The sequence below is a fragment of the Stegodyphus dumicola genome, chromosome 6, assembly GCF_044657685.1.
Source record: "Stegodyphus dumicola isolate Sdum_Otavi_A_Nest chromosome 6, ASM4465768v1".
In the NCBI taxonomy this organism is placed as follows: domain Eukaryota; kingdom Metazoa; phylum Arthropoda; class Arachnida; order Araneae; family Eresidae; genus Stegodyphus; species Stegodyphus dumicola.
The window spans coordinates 87,227,149-87,251,405 of record NC_140773.1 but is presented as its reverse complement, the minus strand read 5'-3'; the positions used below and the strand labels follow the sequence as shown (position 1 = coordinate 87,251,405).

At 33.7% G+C, this 24,257-nt stretch overlaps 1 protein-coding gene across 1 annotated transcript in view; it reads right to left on the bottom strand.

Annotated features, from left to right (window-relative positions):
• The window catches only part of LOC118188371 (uncharacterized), a 60,419-nt gene extending 47,851 nt beyond the window's left edge, over nt 1-12,568 (bottom strand). The window contains exon 1 of the mRNA XM_035358786.2: nt 12,397-12,568. Within this exon, the coding sequence (XP_035214677.1) occupies nt 12,397-12,433 (37 nt within the window). The 5' untranslated portion in view covers nt 12,434-12,568. The remainder of the gene's footprint in view (nt 1-12,396) is intronic.
• Between the last annotated feature and the right edge of the window lie 11,689 nt (nt 12,569-24,257).

Below are 24,257 nucleotides of genomic sequence, written 5' to 3'. Positions count from 1 at the left end.
TAGCAACTGGTTACTTTCCAGAAGAATGGAAACTTGCTAATTTAGTCCTTTTTCAAAAAGAAGGGAAAGATGTTACAAATTCCAATGCCTACAGACCCATTTGCCTCTTATCGGCTTGGGGGAAGATTTTAGATAAGCTTATTGCACGACGACTAACTCATTTTTTGATTGCAAAGAAAATACTCAATAGCCAACAATATGGTTTCACAACGGGTCGTAGCACAATTGATGCAGTAAATAACCTAGTTAATGAAATTCATAACAATAGAATAAACAATCTTCATACTTGTGTTATTTCTTTAGACGTTACATCTGCGTTCAATAACCTTTGGTGGCCTGGATTGCTATCAAGGTTAAATGAAGTCAAATTTCCAAGAAATCTTTTTCGCATAATTCGAAGTTATTTGAGTAACCGAAAAATACAATATAAAAGAGATGGAGTCAATATCTCACATTCATATCAGAAAGGGGCACCTCAAGGTTCCAACCTAGGGCCCACTTTATGGAATATTTTGGCTGATACAGCTTTAAATTTAGAATTTGACACTGGCGTAAAAATTCAAGCATATGCTGATGATTTCTTAGTCATCATTTCTGGTAGCAACAGACTGCGAATTGAAGAAAAGGCTCATAGAGCTTTAGAAAAACTTAAGCACTGGAGCAATAAATTTCAACTTAAATTTAGTATTGATAAAACCAAATTAATTTTGTTTCCTAAAGGCACTAAATTACATAGATCGCCTCCACGTATTAAGTGGGACAACATTACCATCTCAAGAAGTTTTACATTAAAATATTTGGGTTTTATTCTTGATCAGAAACTCACATGGATTCCACACTTAGTACATTTAAAGGAGAAAACACAAAATTTAATTCATAAACTAAATCGGATCATTTCTCAAAACCGGAGCAAGAAAGGAAAATTACTTAAAATACTTTATCTCAGAGCTATCGAGCGATTAATACTTTATGGGTGTCCCGTGTGGTTCACGGGAACCGTACGCCAAAAGCAAAAACTTTCACAAATACAAAGGTCAGTTCTTTTACGTATTACCAAGTGTTATTCAACATCTCCTACATCAGCTCTGCAAGTTCTCTCGGGCCTTATGCCTTTAGACATAAAAGCTGAGATGGAGAGAAAATTCTTTAGACTAATTCATTATAAGGAAAACTTGGAAATAAGCAATCTTGTTATATGGTACAATACCTTAGAAGAAAGACTCCCGCACTTCCACACGCACCCTGCTCATCAAGACATACTTCCCTGGCATAAAAATACTCCAACACAGAAAAATATCGAAATCTTTACAGATGGATCTAAGATTGGTAAACATGTAGGTGCGGCTTTCGTTATGTACAACAATGGGCACGAAGTTCATTCAGAAATTTATAGATTAAATGATACGACTTCCGTGTTCCAAGCAGATGTTCTTGCTTTAAAAAAAGCACTCATCTGGATAGGTTCCACAATAACTGACAACATTCCTATTCGTATTTTTACAGATAGTCGTAGTTCCCTTCAAAGTTTAAATAGTGATAAAATTACGAAAAGAAGCATTCTTAGCTTAAAGGAAATCATAAAAACTCTTTTGATTCCCATTCTCTAGAGCTTAATTGGATTAAAGCTCACATTGGAATCGCAGGGAACGAAAAAGCAGATTCCGAAGCAAAAAGAGCAACACAACAAGATCAGATAGATGTTGAAGTGCCACTTTCAGAGATTTCGGCCAAACATCAAATCCTGCAAGAATCGCTTAAAACATGGCAGCAAAGATGGGATGAGGACTCTACAGGACGTTCGACTTACGCCTTTTTTTCACAAATTTCTCTCTCTCGTATACATTCAGATCACATTTTAAATCAAGTCTTGACAAATCATGGTAAATTTCCGCAATATATGCAAAGATTTCATAAAAAGAGCACAAGATGTGGCTGCGGGACAAGTGGAGAACTTGCAGGAGCTCTCCATTACATCACGTCTTGTCCAATAACAGCAAAAGAAAGAACAACTCTTTATCCACGCCATTGCCTTCACTGGAAATTTTGGCAAAATGCACTTCTACTCTTAATGCCATGAAATCAATTATGCAACTTATACATGCAAATGACTCAGACTTTATTGTTTATCGTTAATCCTACAATGTTTATGTCATTCTGATTGTTATTTTTTTCCATTCACTTCAATGTAATGCTCATTTATTTAGTTACTGTAGTGTTTACTGTAGTGCAGTGTTTACTGTAGTGGTGTAGTGTATACACCTGCAGGAAATTGTATATCTGTTTAAATGTTTTTTGAATTTTTCTATTATTTTGTTATTATTGTTATTTATTATTTATTTGTTATGATTATGATTATTTATTATTTATTTGTTATGATTATGATTATTTATTTGTTATGATTATGATTATTTATTTGTTATGATTATGCTTATTATTTTATCTGTTATGATTATTATTTTGTTTGTATATATGTTTATTTTAAATTTTACTCTGCTTTAATTAATTGTTCATTTTATGTAAAAAGTTTTTTTTTCCCTAAATTACGCTAGCATTGTAACTTTACTGGCTGTCCCATCACTTCCTGTTTTAGCCGTCATGACTTCCCCCCTTTTTTGTTTTAAGTTTACAAAGCTTTCTCTAAGTTTAGCCTTTCCTCTCAGCCCCTTTTAGTCGATAGGCTTTGCTTCATTTCGCCTGTTCCCCTTCTTTTTAGCCGTAATAGCTCTCCCCTTCTTAGACTAGTTTTTGGCTTTTTGTTTCTTTCCTTTTAGCCGAAAGGCACCCCTGCTGTATTAGCCGCTTGGCTGCCTTTTTTTTTTTTTTTTCTCTTCTGCTTAGTTGACATGCTCTGCCCAGTTTTAGCCTTTTGGCTTTTGCCCACTTTGGTAGTTAGCACCTGTCTCCTCCTGCCTAATCCAGAGTGAGATAACGGAGTGGTTAGAAACTTGTATTCCAATCGTTACACTTTAACAATCGTTTTGTAACAATTAGAATAGTTACAAAACACCGCAGTTGCTTTCAGTAGCACGAGCGGTTATAAGAGTTTGTTTGTTGTATTACTACCTCTGTACATCTGTTACTTTTGCTCTTTTGATATAAGATAATGTTGAATGCTCTGGTTTTATAATTGAGTGTAAATTCTTCATACATTATTTTTTTAGTTCGGAATGTATAAGTGCAGTTCACAAAGGGCCAGTTACCTTACTCAAGGAACGGAGACCTTTTTGAGTAACTGCCATAGCATCACTGAGCCACTGGTGAAAAACAAACACACTAGTTAGCACAAATGGATATGCCCTATTGATAGAATTGTTTATTTAGAAGTATTGCTGGGCCTTCCAGGTTGGTAAAACAAGAAATTGGAATGACAGATAATAACACTGAAACCATAATTTCTGAAATATTATTCCTACTCTAATTCTGATTTTAAAAGGCAATTAATCAATATGAAAATTAGTGTCATAAATTTTTAGTGTTACAGACATTTAGAATAAGTAATGGTTGATTAAAAGTTTGTATTTGTGATAATCTGCGAGAGCAGAAACCTTCCCGGAAGAATTACGATAATGTGGACTCTAAAACAGGAAGACTGCTGGACTGAAATACTGGACAATTACATTATTATTTATTAAAAATTACATTAATTTTTTTAATAAAAATTACACTTCACAATTATTAAATTAACTATGTTGGTCAACACCGTATGATTTATATTTTCCTTTATTTGCTTTTGCTACGACTTCTTCACTTTAAAGGGGGAGGATATGTATAAAAAATATGCATAAAGATAAATTATAATTTTAATTAGCTATAGCCCCTTAATGCTTAATTTGGTATTTTCACTCTTTAATCTAAAAATAATAATATTTTTCTGTACTGCGTCATTTCGAGATTAATCCATGTCATATGACTCTTACATAACACTGGTGATGCAAATGGAACTAAAACAGCCAATAATAAATTTACAGGAGTAATTAAATATCCTAGTCGAATGCATTGAGAACCCCATCCTGAACACAACTGCATTTCCTTTTTACTCTTCCGCTTAGCTGGATTGGTGCTTGCTGCTGTCTTCTTACTGTGGAGCTATCAAAAATGTAAAAAAGAAAAAAATAAATAAAAGTTTAAATTTTGTATGGGTGTGTACCCATACAAAATTTAAACTTTTAAAAACATTTGGAAAAAGGCGCGAATAGTGTATCAAGTTGTTTATGGCAGCGATATGTTTTTTAAATAAAGATGAATATTTAATTTGCCTAGGCTGCTAAGTTTTTTATGCATTATGGATCAACATTTCAGCATTCTACACCATCAATTTATCATACATGATTAAAAGTAAATTTGCTTCATAACATACACACATATGTATGTATGAGATAAAAAATATGAACTCAAAATTATTATATTTAATCTAGCTACGTCTTCTTCCTTCTGCTTAGCTGCTTCAGTTAAAAAAACTAATCGTATTATGTCATCTGGATTGCCATAAGCTCTTTTTCAATCGCCGTTCAGAACTTAAACAAAGGATTCGATTGTTATATCCCTTTGTTGAAATGTGCTGTCACATTTCCACTTACTGTTGCTTTTATTAACGCGTGTGTCACTGCTTCTCTGTATTGTCTATTGTATTAACATGTGTTAAGTTGTATATAGAATGTCGGGTATTTGTCGCACCCATAATGATGAGTAAATCAAGAATATATATCCTAAGAATTTATTCTTCAAGAAAAAAAAAGGTGCGTGATGAATATCTAACTATTTGTGGCTTTCCGAATTCCATCAAATTACGTCCTATTCGCATGTTAGCAATTGTATTATGCAGAGATTATATGATATATTATGTAGCAACAGTGGTGAATATCAAGCTATTTGTGGTTTTTAGAATTCCATTCAGTTCAATAACATTATATATTACATAGCAATAAAGTTATATATATTATATATATGCCGGCAAATGCATTATATAAAGAATATATGTCCTAAGAAATTATTCTTCAAGAAAATCAAGTTATGTGGTTAATATCCAGCTATTTGTGGTTTTCGAAAGCCCATCCATCTATTACGCTTCTTATTCGCAAGCCAGCAACATCTCTAAATATCTCAGCCATGAACTTCAAAATAATTGATGCCTTTGTATATCACTAAAAGAAGTTTACATAATTCAATGACTTTTAGATATATATTTCATTGAAAAAAAAAAGACTTGGTATATGAAGAACAAAAATAACATTCACGCTACATCACATTCTTAACGTTCAAGCTACATCAGCACAATCATCAAACACAAAATTTACTTTAATATTTTATATGCCAACAGCTAGCTCGGAATTGTATACTGAACCGAAATTTTTAGGCTTTATGGAACTTCTCCAAAACAGACTTATTCTAGTACACAGTACAAATGTGTGCAAATATGCATTAATGATCTGATATACGCACATAAAGCACAAGTGTTGCATAAAGGAACAAGATATAGATCATAAAACATTTTGTTGGCAATTCATATAGTACAAAAATATAGATCATAAAACTCTTTATTGGCAATTGACTGAAAGAAAAAACTGAAATGTGGATTATTTCTCAGACCAAAACAGAGGAATATTCATTTGCATGAATTAAAAGTTTCATTCCTGAAATGGCCTGAAGAAAATACTACACTGGCCCTAACTTAAAAAAAAATCCTGTAATGTTTAACATGCTTTACAAAAATATAGATTTCCATATAAACTTAAGCTGTTAAGTAAAATATCACGCACACACACATGTATATATAGAGAGAGAAGAGAGAGAGATATATACGTATATATATATGAAATTAATTTAGTTTGATTACTTTAGAATTTGGTTTAAAATCTTTTTTAATTTGGATATAGTTTTGTTTTTTCAAGCATTGAATTATTATTTTTGCCCATCTTTGCTTGTCGACTTGGTCTACTCAAATTATATTTTTTAAAATTGGTCTGCTATGTCGCATTTTTTAAAAAAATTTGTCTATGTTTGTGATGCTATAATTTTGCATTTTTGGCACTGCTTACTTTGTCGTGTAGGGGTTGGACTGATAAAGACACATATTACTTTGATTGTTTTTCTAAAATTATTTTTAAATTTTAAAGTTTAATTTTTAACTTTTAAATTTTAAAATAATAGGATAAGGAACAAATCACTAATTGGAAATTTCTCCTTAGAAGATCTTCGATTAAATTTTAATTTGAGCAAAATGTTTGTAGCTTAAAAATATACTATATTTAATTTAAAAGCAGAAGAGAAACATGAAATTAGTAGCACAACATGTTTGAGTTTGGCGTAGATTAAGCAGAAGAGAAACACGCCAAGTTAAGCTAGCACACAACATCCTTGAGTTTTGCGTAGATTTAAGTCAAGATAACAATCGATTTCAAGGGTAAACAGGTACAGGTCCATCTTCAACAGGAGCAATGTCTTCCAGATTTCTTTGCTCCTGATGAAGAGGAACCTGTACCTGTTTGTCCTCTAAATCGATTGGGATCTTGAATTAAATCTACTCAAAACTCAAGATTGTTGTGTTACTAATTTTATATTTAAACTATTTCCTAAATTATAACACTATCCTGTGACCGACCCTTTAAGAGATATTTACTAATAACCCTATTCTAAAAATTAACGATATCAAATAATTTAGTGGTTATGAACCTAAAGAAAGGAAAGCCTTCATAATCGACTTTTTTAAGAGAAAGTTAGGATTAGGTTACCATACTTATATATTAGTCTTCCGGATCATATCTAAATAACGTGATTCTTCTTTTTCAATTTGGATTGCATAAGTGAATTCATTTAGGGTTTTGACATTATTTTGCTAACGCTATTAGAAAAATGTGTGTATAAAACTCATTTAACAATACATTTTTTATAAGTTACATATCGAAGTACATTGCTTTCAAAATAAAGCATTTGCTTCATTTCACTATTCAGTCCTAAAAATTGTTTGAAATCAATAGCTAGACTTTGCGAACTATACCTTTTGTCATATTTACTTTCCCTTACTGATAACCATTTGTTAGTATTATGCTGCAGTGAAAATGATAATCTAGTATCTGTTTCTGTCAGCTAGGACAAAAACAAGTATAAGAATGTAGCTAAATCTTTTTAAGCTATTGTGTAATACAGGAAAATCTATTGTTCTTTAACAAATGTTGTAGAAACATCCTTATACATTCAGCAAAGATAAAAAGAACTCCACATATAACAAGATTTATACCGCAGACTATATTCATTTTTGTTGAAATGGCAGGGGTAACATAAATGTGGAGAATTTATGTGATATTATGTATAAACAATATATTTAAATTTGACTCCTTTCTTTCTGAGATTTTACTAACAATAGTTTACCAACCTTGTTATTTGAAACAGAAGCAATATGGAGGATTTCAAGGAATTAAAGCTTGCCTTTCACGTGTCTTGAACTAACAAGCGGTCGAGGAGACCAGACTGCTGAGCACTAGTAATTTGATTCGGGTTCAAAACCCAGCGAACGAGGTAGCTGCAAAGGCGTTTTCGTAGTTTCGCTATGTGTAAAGTGAACACGAATCAGTTTCCTTCGGAAAATCCTCCACGAAGGCATCTTCATGGACAAATAGTGTAGTTTGCTTTTGCATAACCATTAAATCCATTCCATTACTAATCCCATTCATATCCTTATAATGTAGTAATGAGCGCATTTAGTTTAATTCCCAGCGAGGACGCTGCTCACGTTTCTCAGAACGAAAGCTAGTAATTTCTACAAAATGAGTTACTAGTCTTCTGCGTCTTTGTCATTCGCCCCTCAGAGAATGTCAATATGCGAAGTGTTATTTCTCTATGAACATGTATTTATTATTAGATTTTATAAATAAATATTAGATAGCATTTACATGATTATGTAAAGAATGAACGTTTACTTGGAGATCGGGTTTTAAAATATGTTGTTAAATTTTTACCTGATTCGTAAAATAAAATTACAAGAAAACTGCTTGTTATCTTTATAGTCTTCTGTTTAAAATATCTAATTGAATGAAATTATTTGCCACTCTCTTAATGTTTAAAATTTTTATCTGAAATTTATTCAAATGGTGCATTTGCTATGTCTAAAAATAAATTAATTTTAGTTATCTAGCTTTATCAAAAGTTTCATTTTATTCTTAATTTTCTTTAATACTTATTCATAATTAAAATAATTATCTTATTCTTTCCAATACTCGCTTAGATGAGAAAGGGTTTGCATAAATGTGCTCTAACAAACCACAGTTATTACTCTGCATAAAATCTTGCGAATGTATTAAATTCTAGACCTCCTTCTTCAGTTTTAGTTTTAAATTTTCACATTCTTCAGATTAATTTACTTAGGGAAAAAATTCTTTGAATAGTGTACGTATAAATTTTGATGTCAGTTCACTCCTTGTTTACAAATACCTAATACCTAACAATGCTCTGAAAGCCCAAATTTAATTACGTATACAAAGAGTCATAAAAGATATTTATGAAGAGTTTTATAGTATAAATTATGAACAAATATATTATGTTTTTATAAATACTACTCTTTTTACCTTGACAAACAGTATATTGCTGTAACATAATAAAATGAGGTAAATAAATGAAATAAATTATATAAACTATCAAGAACTTCGTATGTTGTCTTTAAATAGTAGAGTAACATTGATAAACGATGAGTAAATTATAGGCTTAAGCTGCGTTCAATGCTAACAGCTCCGGAGGAGGCAATCTGCTTGAATCTCTGGATAATTACTAAAGGCATGCGACGTGTAATTTCAGTGGACATTAGAGTTGGCAGTTTGCTTGACCGTGTGGAAGATTAGTGTCAAATGGTGTAGTGGAAAATAAGATACTACGATACGTGGAGAGGAATTACGATAAACATTTCTGACGTCAAAACTTTTACTCATAGGAAGCAACAGCAGAAACCCGCGGCAGCCAAAAGCATAATAAGAGGGAAATGTAACGTAGAGATGTGAGAGGTAAATATTTAAATATTAATATTGAATGTAAAAATGCATCATATTGAGCAGAACTAACAGCACATAACTGAAGAAAAATTAGAAAGATATCACAATTAAGTTTTCACAAAAATACATTATAGAATTTTTTAGAATTATAACTATTAACTATAGTTCAGAAGTCATATGGCTTATAACGAGTCTAAATATAAATGCGCTTTTGAAGACAGAATTACGTTCTAAACAACTTTTGTAATTTTTGTTTGCCCAGCACACAGTTACAACTAATTTCTAACTTTACCATGCTTATTTTATACTTCCATTTAAACTGGAAAGTTAAAAATAAATATATTCTTATGTGCGTGATGTGAACTACTCGGAAGCAGAATTCCAACAATTGTCTGAGGTGTCCTGCATTTCAGAATGAGTGTAAAACTGAGAAAGAAGCTGGCAAAAATATTTTAGTCTTACGAAATTGATTTATTTTATGTCTGTAATACGGGATGTTTCAAAAGGATTGCGCAAATGAATATTTCAAGTGCGAGTGACCTTTCACAGTTTAAGAGAATTCATCAGTGTCATAATGGTGCATTGCTTGGTTAGCTAATTAACTGAGGTAAGCAAGCGAGAACTCCCTACCTATAAAGAAAGATAGTATTCATTTATGATGCTTCTAAAGGCAAATAGTTCCTATTTACTCGATACATGAAGAACATTACGAGAATTTAATGCTCCTGATTCGTTCGTATCGATTAAAGCCAGGTCAGATTACAGAATTCAGCAGTCTTAATCCATCGATCAACAATGAACAACGAGGGTCAAGAGACAAGCAAAAGTTGGTCTTTTACCAGATGGACCTTATATATCTCTTATATGGTCCCTGTTTTACTAGCGGTGACGTCACTTACAGAAGTGGGAGAAAGAAGCCACTGGAAGAAGTAGACGCCTATGAGTAGATTAGGAGTCAATGATATCACGCAAGAGCAAAATTTGTGGTACAGTAAGTAACCTTGGAACTAGTATGATTGCTTAGTACTGTTAGATTACCACTGGCAAGTTACTGTAGTTTCTTCTCGTGAACGAAGTGGCAGAGTACAAGAGACTCCAGTGGAAATTCTACTGGTAGTCTCTCTCCACAATAACCTTTAAGGTATTTTCTCCCTTCTATAAGCACACTTGTCGTGTATTCGAGATGTCCAAGTTTCGAGTCCAGGGGAGAGTATTGCACATTTTTTCCGCCTTCAGCATCAAAAACCCTAAAGGCTGTGCAAGGGGCGCCCGAACTAAAGGTGGTTGGTGATAATTCATCACCACCAGGATTTGGCGACTGAGTCCCCTCATCCCCAGTCGCGCTTTGCAAGGGGGGGAGTATATATGGTACTTTCCCTCTCCTTCCCGCATGCCTTCATGGCGTAACTGGAAGCGTATTCAAAAGGTTCGGAGTTCGAGTCCCGACGAGGGCACTGCATATTTTTCACGTCTCCTGCTTCAGAATAAACTAATGACTCTACAACCCCTTACGCATTCTTTCTAATGATCAGCTGATCAACATATTAATCAACGAGGGATCAATCAAATGAAGCTAAGTTTCAGATTGGAGCAATTTTATTTTAATGACATCTTCTAGTGCATGAAACTTAAATTCTTACGCTCTTCGTTAAAAAATAAATAAAATAATAAATCAAAGAAAGTAATGTAAACTTTACATTGCAGTGTAATACCTCGAAGAAGAATTTATCAGTAAAAAATTAAAAGAAATAAGTTAAATATAGAAAAATTAAAATGAATGGAAATCGTACATTTATTTTGCTTTTATTCGTAATATAATAATATCGCCTGTTTCCAGTCTCATGAAACTAAAAATTTAGCGTTGAATAACATTAAAATTCAATTAAAAAAAATTTCAGTTTTATAAGCTTGTTTCTGCATATCTCTGTTGGACATAAAATAATATAAACAGAATTTTTCGAAAAATTATCATATGAACAAAGTTAAAAAAAAAAATGATTTTTTTTTATTTGGGGGAGATTTTCTATCTATATGCGACAAAAAAGCTTTATCGGAATCATTAGATTTTATTCTGAATGCACAAGATACTGTACGCTAGACGTACAGTTACAAATTTTGCAGTCGACTTGTAAGAGGTATTAGAAATTTATTTTCTTTGTGATATTCATAATATGAAATTACAGTTGTTGCAAAAATATTTTCATAATGATAAAAGTCGATATTGTTATGACACCTAAATTGACGCTCTTTTGGTGTTTTGTAAGTTTGGTTTTTTGTAAGGACAGTTTTGGTAATCATGTAACTGATTTTCTTTTGAGAAGCCTTTAGCTGCATGATGCGCAATTTAGGTGCTGGAATGTTTTTAATGGATCCGTAGAAAAATTTTAATTTCGCATGTTTTATTAAAAAGTATCACGCGAGCAAATGAGCATAGTCCAAAATCTAGTTTTATTTTCTTCGTTTCTTAATCCGAAACCATATGTCAACGACAAACCATTCTTATGCATTCTTTGGAATACATTATTGCAGGATGTGTTGTATTTCGACACTGAAATTTGTGTTAAGGGGAATAATTTATTTTTGTCTAAATTAGCAATACAGCTGACTCACTTTTTTCGTGAAACAGGTGCGCAACATTTTTTTCAAAATAATGACTCGGCTGTATCTTTTAACAATAGTCAAGAGGTCTAGGTTTAAAGATGATTCCCCGTGTTATATTGACTTTTTCATCTTTCTTTTGGACGAAACAGGAGCACTGTTTACTCCAAAAAGTACAGTTAGACTTTCTTTCCAAATACATTCCATTTTATATTCAATTTTTATTGCATTTTCATAATTTCAATGAAATAAAATGTTGCAATTTAGAAATAAAATTTAATACAATCTAAATTATTAATGATAATTAATATTGATGTAAAGCATGAAATTACTGTACACAAACATATATCAATTCTAAATTTGAAACAACTATGCATAGTATATCAAAATATAAAAAAAGAAAAAAGCGTTAGCAATTTTTTTTTTCTTCTTTTTTCCCCTTTTTTCCTTTTCCGTTCCTTAATCCAGGCAGAATTCTTGTTAAATTCTTGTTTGTCAGTGGGAGCAAAAATTACTTTACTTTTATTAAGCTTCATCTTATTATTCCATCGATTAATTTACGTAGCAATGCGACATATAGGGTGAAACCATATATTTAAATTAATTTCATCAACATAGTAGTTAAAACAATCGAAAAATAGCATCAGAGAAAATTACGGTGAAATACCTTTAAAATTAAATTAAATCTTAATTCAAAAAATCAAGCAAACATTTATTTGATAAGTAATTTAATAAATAAGTTTCAAACTTAATGTTTGAAATAAAGTTGCGTCTATTCAACACTTAATCACTTTCGCATTTCTTTATTTAAACAAAACCTTACCTGGTAGTCCTATTACAAAAATGATTAAATGAAACATTTCCTTGTTGTCGTTATATAACGTAAAAAGTAAGTTAAAACTTTCTTTCTTCAACGAGATGACAATCAAACTTTCACTAAGCAGAAGACATTATTCAGTCGGAAAGAATAGGCTCTTCTCATAATAGTATGTTACGTCAGCCAACAGCAGTTCTCTTATTATGGTTACATCAAATGTTGGCTCCGTTGGAAAGAAAGCACGCCAAAAGATCGCCAAAAATTACGTAAACTTCGTTTTGGTAAATGCGTTTTATTCTGTAGTTAACAAGCTAACGAAGAATATTTTGTTCTTAAAACATAGTTTCCTGAAAAATAATAAATACTGAAGTATAGTTAACGTGCACAAGTTATACCAAGTTCGAAAGTCAATAAAAACATGGTAATTGTATCCGTAAAATAAAGAAAAATTCAGCGAAATAAATTTAAAATGCATAAATTAAGACACTTTTAAATATCAAAGGATTGTGTTTTTTGTGCTTTTTTTTTTCCCTGCTCATTGTACCGATAGTTGAAAAATATCTGGAATAGTTTTAGATTTCTCATCAGAACAAGAATATAATGTAACTAGAAATAAACCAGAACATTATTACAGCTTATTCTCGATTCACCGAAGGATCACAAACAACGTCAACTGTTAAAACAAATGATTAATCCCACACCAGTTAGAAAAACATAGGAAAAGGGGACCGTTCAGACAGTATAGTGGTTAGGGGAGCCCACTATGGTACGAGGGGCCAGGTTCGAATCCCTTGACGCCATGAATCTTTGTAAATATATAGTGACTTTGTGGCATGGAGGCACTCTAAATATATGACGAGCCGAAAGTCCTCTGGAGAGGTTGCGAATAGAGGAAGAGGGGTGGGAGATCCTCTGAACCGTCCTTCCGGGGTGCCCTGCATCAAAACTGGGGGCTGAACTCAGCGGAATCGTGCTGTCATCTGTATGGTCCTGAAGGCTCTTGCCAACGAAAGGTGCAATCTTGCTTTCCTTACCATGATCAATTTCTTGGGCGTGTTCTGATGTTACTGTCAGACAACTGAGATAAGTCACAACAAGACGCAACATATAGGAAGGAGAAATAACCCATATTATTTTTTAGCACTAGACATAATAGATATTGGCCACTACCAAAGCCGGGAGGGGTGGTCACTTTTTTATGGAGGCATCTAATAGGTGAGCCACCGTTACCTCCTATGAAGGGACAGATAATTTACATCCATGCCTTCTGGGGGATTCGAGCTTGCGTCCTTCGGTACGGTCATTAGAGGTCACTTACTGCTTTCCCGTCTGGTCGGCATAATAATCCATATTAGAACTACAGAAAAACGCAACTAATAATTTACATATATTTTCTAAAGCTTAATCTGAAGAAGAGTCGCTAAGACCGCAGAATACTGGAAGTTCAACCCGGGCTCGACCCCACGGAGTGCAACTAGCCGGATTCGGGCTCGTTGCACACTCAGTTTTTGTGATATTTTCAGATTTATAAAGTCCCTCTTCTCTGCATGCCCTCATGGTCCACTTTCAAATCCCGGCGAGGGCATTGCACATTTCTCACGTCTCCTGTTTCAAAATAACCTAATAACTCAACAGTGCGCCCGAACAGGAAGTTTGTGGATGATGATTCGTCACCACCAGGATTTGGCAACTAGGTCCCCTAACCCCAAGGTCGCTCTTAGAAAGGGGTAGTATATAAGGTATTTTCTCCCTCCTTTCTACATGCCTTCGTGGTGTAAAGGTAGCACACTCGGCGGGTATTCGAGAGATCCAGTTTTGAGTCTTAGTGAGGGCACTGCACATTTCTCAGGTCTCCAACTTCAAAATAACCTAATGACTCTACAGTGGCGCCCGAACTAACGGCTAGTGGATGATGATTCTTCACCACCAGGATATGGCGAGTGGGTCCGCGAATCCCCAGTCGCCCTTTAAAAGGGGCTATATAAGGTATTTTCTTCCTTCTTTTTGCATGACTTCGTGGTGTAACAATAGAACACTCGACGCGTATTCGAGAGGTCCAGGCTCGAGTACCGGCGAAGGCATTGCTCATTTTTTATGTCTCCAATATCAAAAAACTCTAATGACTCAACCATTTTTTGTTTGTGTAACGTAAGTACGAGCCAGGTTTCATTAGAAAGTCCTCCAAGAAAAATCCCTCCCCTTGCGCAGATAATCCTCGTGCGCTTTGCCATGTTAAAATCATTTAATCTAACGTGGAGAAAAATTCCATTTGGTTTTCAAAATTAAATAAGGAAACTGAACACCTTCTAAATAAAGGAAGAGTAAACATAAAAGGAATGAAGAACTCTGAGTAACAGAAAACTAAATATCACTGGAAATGAAGAAAGTAATTTATAAATAACAATAATATGCCCTGCGACAATTGCTCTCGTATTTTTCTTTTCCTTTTAATGGTTTAGTTTTATGCTGATGATTCGTGACAATAATGTTTTCATCTTTTCGCAAGGAACAAAAATTTTAGAAGCCTCGGTTAATGTGCAATTTGATTAACTATATCACTTTAATAAACAAGAAAACTGGAAAGCTGTATCTAGATCCACCATATTTTTAATACACAGAGTCCTCCATCCGAATATGTGCCCTTCGAGGCTTTTGAATTTGTTTTTTTATTTTTTCACATATTTTACAAATTGAACTTTGAATTAAAATTTCAGATCGCTGAGTTAGCGAGCAATGGCATTACTGTTCGAAATAAAATATTTTTATCTTCAGCTCGTTAGACTGTTGTCATTCGAGAAAATGTAAGATATTTATTTTTCTCTTTTAATCTAGAACTAAACGCGATATATTACTGCAGCCTTAAGATATAATACTTTTATTATATATGTTACCGTGAAAGACCGAAATTGGAGAATGTCGACATTCACCGGAGAATGTCAACATTCACCAAATACGTCGGTGAAAGATCGAATATTGCATTACATTCTTGTACATTTCGACTCTCACCGGTGCACGTCGTCAATCAGAGATATGCTCTGGTGTAGGTGGAAAAGAGAGGAGTATATGTACACGCTGTCAGTGCAAAAGGAAGTGTTCCACAAATAAATGAAGTTGTAAAAGCAAGGGCCTCTTGTGCAATTCAAAGAGCCATAATAGTTTAAGTTGTTGCAATAAATAAGATTTGAATGAAATAATTTAATAAGATTTTAAGTTCTATTATTTTCTTTTCTCATTTTGAATGTACTGTGTATTTTAAGTTCTTATGTTCTTCAATTCTTATTTTAAGTCTCAAGTGCGTTTTTTTGCGACTGAATTACGGAGAAGAAAATATATTATTCTATATGTTCAACATTCACCATTAGTACATGGTGAATGTCGAAATTTACAGGTGTAAGTCAGAAATAAGAGTATTTGGAAAATATATCGGACATACACCAAGTGACTATGTGAATGTTCACATTCACCGGTGAAAGTCGACATTCTTCAGATTTCGGTGTTTCACCGTAACATATATACTTGGAAAGTTGTTAGGCTTTTTTTGGGGGGGGAAGGAGGAGAAGTGAAGAATGAGCAGCGCCCTTGTCGGGACTCGAGCCTGGACCTCTCGAATACTCGCCGAGTGTGGTACCAACGAAGGCATGCTGGAAGGAGGAAGAAAATACCTTATAGACTATAGTTTCCAACAGTCTTACATCCTAGCAGATACAGAATACATGAAACTGTAAGTTATTGATAATATATTTTAAATTGCATTCATTTTTTACTACATGCATAATTTGCATAACCTATACATATTGTTGCGTGCGTACGGGTTCGTTATGAAATGAATGCACAAGTCCGATGAAAAATGAACAAAAATTTATTATTATCACAACAAAAATGCTTAAATTTTCTCAAATTATCATGCAGTATTACAATATCTCACAGTAGTTATCTTTTAACTACTCAGATATCCAATAGAACGTAATTCAAAACAGCTAAAGAACGCTAATCCGCGAATTCGCTACAATCAACAAGAGCAGTTTTCTAAACAACAACAAACTAAGCAAGCAACTACTACGAACTGAGATGTTTTCCTCCTTTTATAAGATTTTAAAATCACGCGCTAGAATTTTCCAGTACTTTCTCGAAATCAAAAAGAGATATTTATTTATTTAACGCACGCGCTCTTGTATTTTTAATTTTTCCGGCTTAGCTTTCTTTTAATATTCGTCACGCGCTGCACTGCGCGAGAAATAAAACCATTTAATTTATAATTGAACTAACATTAGCTTTTTAAATAGCAAATTCGTAACACTGCCCCCTTCCCAAGGACTGCACGTCCCGGGCAGTACAATCCCTGGACAGGAAGCTAAACTTACAACTGTGGCATAAATGCAACCGAGGCATAAACATTACATTACAATATCAAACAATATAAACAATAAATGCAATAACTAACTTAAACAAATCAAATATTAAATGCAAATCAAATACTAAATACACATTTATAAACAAAAAGGACCATGGTCTGATACTATTTACAATTATTTACATTACGTACTATGGCCATAGTAATGAGCTAACCTGTCGTAAGAGTTCGAAGACTCACGGATCCGAACCATGACGTCATTTAGCCTGTTTAGGATTGTGTGCGAACCATCCCAAGGTGACTGTAAATCAGGCCTGACTCCTTTTCGTCGAATCGGGTTCCACAACCACACCTTGTCTCCTTCGTTGGATCTATGTCCAGCAGCTCTCGTGTTGTATCTGGTCTTCACTTTCTCCGTCGCCAAGTTCACTCGCTTTCGTGCGGAACGGTGCATCACTTCAAAACGGGCCTTGACATCTTGGATGTGTTCCTCAGGCGATGAAGGCGCATCCGTACGGCGATGAAACAGGCGGTCACAAGGCAGACGAAGGTCTCGACCGAAAAGCATCTGAGATGGAGAATAGCTGGTAGTCTGGTGTTTCTTTTCGACCCTAGCATGATTTCGGCTGTTTCTCGAGCTGGTTCTTTCGGACAAAGCGTCGGCATTTCCAGGTGAGGATCCCTTCTTAGGATAGTCATGTCTTTAGATCCTGAAAGCAGTTTGTTGTTTTTCAAGTCTAAGGAAAAATTGTATTTCCTTAAAAAGTCCAATCCGAGTATGCATGGATCTGTAATATCCGCCACATATGCCGTGTGATGGTAGGCGGCACTTCCACACGTGATGTTTACGTTTAACTTCCCACTTCTGACACCAAAAATTGTTGCGTGCGTACGGGTTCGTTATGAAATGAATGCACAAGTCCGATGAAAAATGAACAAAAATTTATTATTATCACAACAAAAATGCTTAAATTTTCTCAAATTATCATGCAGTATTACAATATCTCACCGTAGTTATCTTTTAACTACTCAAATATCCAATAGAACGTAATTCAAAACAGCTAAAGAACGCTAATCCGCGAATTCGCTACAATCAACAAGAGCAGTTTTCTAAACAACAACAAACTAAGCAAGCAACTACTACGAACTGAGATGTTTTCCTCCTTTTATAAGATTTTAAAATCACGCGCTAGAATTTTCCAGTACTTTCTCGAAATCAAAAAGAGATATTTATTTATTTAACGCACGCGCTCTTGTATTTTTAATTTTTCCGGCTTAGCTTTCTTTTAATATTCGTCACGCGCTGCACTGCGCGAGAAATAAAACCATTTAATTTATAATTGAACTAACATTAGCTTTTTAAATAGCAAATTCGTAACAACGAAGGCATGCTGGAAGGAGGAAGAAAATACCTTATAGACTATAGTTTCCAACAGTCTTACATCCTAGCAGATACAGAATACATGAAACTGTAAGTTATTGATAATATATTTTAAATTGCATTCATTTTTTACTACATGCATAATTTGCATAACCTATACATATTATTATTTCCGAAGATATTGACATAATTTTAGTAAGGGTTCCACAGATTACTTTTATTTTGGTTATTGAAAAATTCCAAAACTTTTTACTTGGTGCAATGCTTAGATATGATGTTTCTCTGTTTATGTGCAATTAGAGAGCTGATATATTATACAGATTAGTTATTTTTACTTCCTTGTACGAAGTAAAAAGGAAGTATTGTGATCGCGAAAAGTTTCAGGCAGCATATTTCAACGAAAATATCCATTTTGACCGCTATCGAATGCAATTTAACGATGTTTTTGCGTGATATCTGTACGTAAGGACAGAATAAAAGTTTCGTTTCCTGCAAAAAATTATAAAACTGCTTTAAAATGAATTCTGAAAAGAATTTTTCGTGGCGTCTGTACGAACGTATGTACGTACGTATCTCGCATAACTCAAAAACGAGTAGCCTCAGAACGTTGAAATTTTGTGTATAGGACTACTATAACATGTAGATGTGCACCTCGTATTTTGGTTGCAATCGTTCGCGCCAAACGTATATACAAATATATTTATATATATATGTCCACTCTGTTACCCGGCTCAGTGATCTCAGTTTCTTTGTAAATTGTACATTTTTTGCTTTAAAAATGATTGAATTATGTTGTCTTTATCTTCCGGTTAAGGTTTTTATGCCTTTAGTAAATCTGTATGCAATATTTTTAGAAATATCAACAATTTTAAAGTTGTTTAAGTGCCGCTAAGCCTTTTTTGTACGGCGGCCATTGATTGTTTACAGTTGAAATAGCAGACTAGTGGATTTGTTGCCAATCTAGAGAAACTTATCTTCGCAACAACAAAGATAAGCCTTCATTTATTATTGCCAATTAAATCATGCTTAATTCTTTCTGGAATTTTTTCGAGGAAATAAGTGTTTCAGATTTACTTCGTAATTTTTAATATAGATATTTTGAGTTTTTATGTATTTGTGCCTTCTCGCGAAGTGAGAACTGAATTAATTGAATGAGAAATACTCAATCGTCTGTGAAAAACTGCTTTTTTTTAACTTTGTTGGCTTAATTTATTTTATACATCATTCTAGCTTTATTTATTATAGTATTTGAATAGAACATGCGGCAACGATTAGATAATTCTATTCTTTAAATGATATAAATTTTGTGCATTATGAGTTATAATATGAACGAAATATAATACTGTTAAGTGAATCTAGCGCCAGAGTGTTGCTATGGTAAACAAATACTAGAGTGAATTTTAAAGAATGCATTTATTCTATTGTGGTTTATGCGCTGTCGGCGAAGTAGATTTAATTCAATCCAATAAGTTTAGATGAAATGCAAGAAAAAATGCGAATAATTTAATATTTCGTACAAGGAAGTCATGTGGCGTACACATCAGATTTTTTATGTCTAACGAGCGCTATTATTTTCCTTGTTATAAAAGTAGAGTTTCTTTAATGCAGTATTACATTACAAATAATAAGAAGCACTTTTTAAAACTCTTCCAGGAACATGATTTCGAAGGATCGGCTTATGTTCATCACCTAGTCTTATGAATAAAATTAGCAAAACATTAAATAAAACTTTGTTATAGACTTAGAATATCATGCGATGATGTTTTTGGATAGAGCACAGTAACCATAAAGTACTCTAAAGGCAGTCATAAATTTAAATAATAACAAGCAACAAAACGAAAACATATACCTATGTTCTTTTGGTTTTTGTTCTGAAAGCGATTCAGCCAGCCATTTGACAAACGTGTATTAAGATGATAAGAAATTCTTTTATGAATTAAGTATAAATGAATAAATTCGACATGTGCCACATGTGGCCAGATTGTCGGTAAGGGGTTCGTCGAACTCTTCTATTAACCTCACATTTCATTGAGGAAAAGAAATCGAATATGTATTATATTCATACGTATGTATGCATATGTTTAATACACACATTTCTATCTCTCCAAATTGTCAAAGTAACTCAAACGGAAATAATCCCTTTTGGTTCAGAGCGATAAAATTTTATTTTTCTCATTTATTATTAGCTCAAAGGGCGTTAAATGGGCTATTAATTTCGTTTTGGCATTTTGCCAAATGTCGTTTCACTTTTCAAACTGTTGCCACCAAATATTACAGCCCTGTTTTTTATTTAAAATAATAATTAATATTTAAAGAAATTATATTAAAGAAATATATAATATTAATAAATATTTATATATTTATATTTAAAGAATAGTGCTAGTAATATTTAAATTAAATAATGAAGAATCGGCATAAATGCATATATGTTTTCGCATTGTGATAAAACGACGGTACCTAGAGCCATCAAATTTTGAATAACGTACGTTTTTACCCGAATATATGTATCTGGAAGCCCAAATTCGGAATTTTTAATTTGTTTTATTATTTATTTTATATTTTGTAAAACCTTGACGAATTTTAGTTTAACAAACTCAACGATTTGAAAGCGAGCAATGGCAACACTGTACGGAACATTATTTATTTATGTACGAAACATTTTTATCTTCAGCGCGCGAGACTGTGTATCAGAAATTCTAAAGATATGCTCATTTAAAAATTATTTTGCGATATTGCTGTTGAACTAAATTTTAGGGTTTAAGTGCGAAGAACATGATATTTAATCAATAAAGGTAACATAAAAAAATGTTAAAATGTCTTTGGGCGTAATGTAAAATCTGAAAGCTTTCAAAATTTAATTAATGTTTTACTTATTATAATATTAAAATTTTTATCTGCCACTAATCCCCGATAAAAATACGAAAACTGAACATAAATTTGGAATAAAAGGAATCTGACCGTTGACATTTAAATAAATGTACTATTCAATTAAAGAACTGAGTTTGCTGAGTTTCTCTTTGTTGTCAATGAGGATCAGCGATTTGCTAACACTAGATTTTTTTAAATAACCGTCGTTGATTCCTTTAATTCTTACATAATAAAGAGCTTGTAAGGACAGTCCATTCATGGAGTAAAAGTAGAAAGGAAGGATGATCAAAGGCTTTTTTAGTATGGAGTGCAAGTAGAAATTAAGGAGGGGTTATCAACGGCTTCTGTAGTATAATAATTATAGCTCTTTTCTGGAGACCAACAACTGTATGGTTCGAATCCTCAACGTAATCAAATCTTTACAATGACAAGCAAAAGGCTAGTACTGAGTATTGCTAAGTCAACCGCTACATTGTAAGGTCAGTCCCCTCACAGATGTTTGTATTTGGGCCTCGATAGCATTTTCAACGTAAAAGGTAGAAAAAGGCAAAGAACTAGGAAGGAATGGTGAGTAGCGTATAAATCCTAGCAATCATAGCATTCCGTCTGATTTGTGAACGAAAATTTCTGCAAAACTTGACAAGCTGCATTTTAATACATATTACAGTAAAGTTTTGACTTCGTAAAATAATAAGCCCCGAAATTACATTGTGTGTGTGTATGATTATGGCAAAGCCTCGAGGGCTATCTTCCTAAGGGAAGGGATGCCTTCGTGGAGTACTTTCTAAGGAAAACCGGCTCGTATACACGTTACGCATGCGGAAAAACACGAAAACGCCCATGCAGCCAGCCCATTCGCGGGATTCGAACCTCGGACCGACCTACCAGTATTCAGCTATTTTACCGGTGGTGGACCCTCGAATTTAAATTGAATAAAATGCTCTGTAAATTTAATTACTGAGTTGGTTTACATTTTATTCTTATTTCTTTGTGAAAATCTTTGAATCCTGTTGCATTTAAGTAGTTAATCCTTCGAAATACTTTAATGAAATATCCTCAATACCTCTGTTTCTTTTAACTGAAATATCTAGGTCATAAAATGCTAATGTCTTGTAGAATTTCAAGTGATGAAATTGAAATAAATCAACTATACGCCTCTGCAGGCTTCTAATCATGTTAATGCATTAAGCCTAATTTACTTTAAAGTAATAATGCTAAAACTGTTACCCGAATTTTACATCCGAGTCATCAGGGAATTTAACATACTTTCTGTAGTATTTTTAATCTGTTAATCTTATTTTCTAAAACTAATTTAATCTTTATAAATAGTGAAGCAGAAATGTTTCCTCACATATTTAAATAATATCTATATTATATCTCCAAAGTTACTATACAATCAGTGATATTTCACCTACTTCCAGGTTTTCAGTCCAGAAACTATCAAAAGATTTGCAATTGGTCAAAATCAAATACTTTGGAAATGATTCCAACTCCCCAATAATGCTGCGGTATTAGGAATGATAGAGTTTAAACTACCACAAAGGTTACACAACCCGAAATCCAGAAACAGGATAATAAGTGTAATACTCTCAAACATTTCTCAGGATTAGCATTTAAAAATGTAGAGAACTGCTAAAAACCTTTTTGATAAACACTGTTGCTAACATTAAAAGGCATTTCAAATATAAATAAATTGTATTTTTACAAAATACAGGGTGCGGAAGCGTTCATAGCGTAATTTGACTTGCGTAGCACAATGACTTAATGCGCGCCAGCTCGTGCCGCATTCGTGTATTAATGAGCTGCCATTTCGAGTGTGACAGTGATTTAGTACGGTGGAGTGCACAGCATCGTGCCTTTGCTGTTGAAAGTTATTTCAAGAATAACTACTCTGTTATTGCTCCCCAGGCGTCTATTTCGGCAACATTTCAACTTGGGACGTCATGAGAAATTTCCAGATGGAAGGACTATTGCGACAGACATTTCCAGGTAGAGTAATTTCCCGTTTTGATGGCATTTCCTGGCCGCCTCGCTCACCTGATCTTTCATGTGCAGACTTTTTCCTTTGGGGACACCAGAAGCAAGAAATTTTCCTAACACGTTGTGCCACCATTCCTGAGTTGAAAGATCGCATCAGAACTGCAGTCGGCAATATCCCAGGGAATACGTTACGTCGAGTTATAGCAAGCTTCCAACGCCACCTAGATGAATGCGTTGTACAAAGGGGGCATGATTTGACAGGCATCATATTCAAAAAGTAATCCACGCAATGGACAATGACTTACACATTATTAAATGGCATACCTTTAACTATTAGTTGACATAAGAGGTAATAAATAAATTACAGTTACTGCCTTATGGTGCGTTTTTAATACCCTAATAATTCCTTTGTCAAGTAATTAACTCAGGTATTTTGTCTGGATAGATTTAATAGTGAGAGAGCAGCGGATAGCTACGGTCGTTCTTAATTGATAACATAAATTGTTAATGCTCGTATTATAGACCAAAGGCGCAGATTCAAAGGTCAAAAGCCAAAGGTCCAAAGAACATTAGCATCAGAATGTATCACAAAACTGCAGGTCATAGACTGTAGAATTCAACGACAGCAATCAACGCCACGAATTATTGAAAAGTGTTGAACATCACCGTCATATGTAGCGAGGAAGTCGTTTATCTTAAACGTGGTAGCGGTCTGAAGAAATCGGTTTCCTTTTTGCACTAAATAGGTAAGAAGATATAGGTGTAGCATATATAGCAGGAGGAGGATTTGGACTCATCCTACGTAAAGTGTTTTGTTCAGTAATAGGACGACTTTGTAATACTATTTAGAGACCTATCATGAGATACATTTTATGTGCTTAGATGCCCTTAGGTAATAAAGGATTCTATAATGAAGTGGAAAATCGCATGCATCCTTTAATGACTACTATTCTTCTTGGTGACTGGTTTCACCAAGACAATATGTTTTTCATCGTAAAGGTATTTATCCAGCCCTCTTAGCGTTTTCGTGAGGTCCATGGTTTGAATCCCGGAGAGGGCATTGCTGATTTTTCATCTCTCCTACTTCGAAATAACCTAGTCTCTACAACCGAAATACTACCACTAGGGCATGGTTCGAGGAAACTTCATTTGAGTTTTAGACCATACAGTGATCACCAGGATTTGTTGATGTAAAATCTAATCCTTTGAGATGCTGTTGAGCAAACTTAGATGACTCATACTGACTACTCGGTCTTAGGAACATTCAAATTATCAATGCAAAAAATA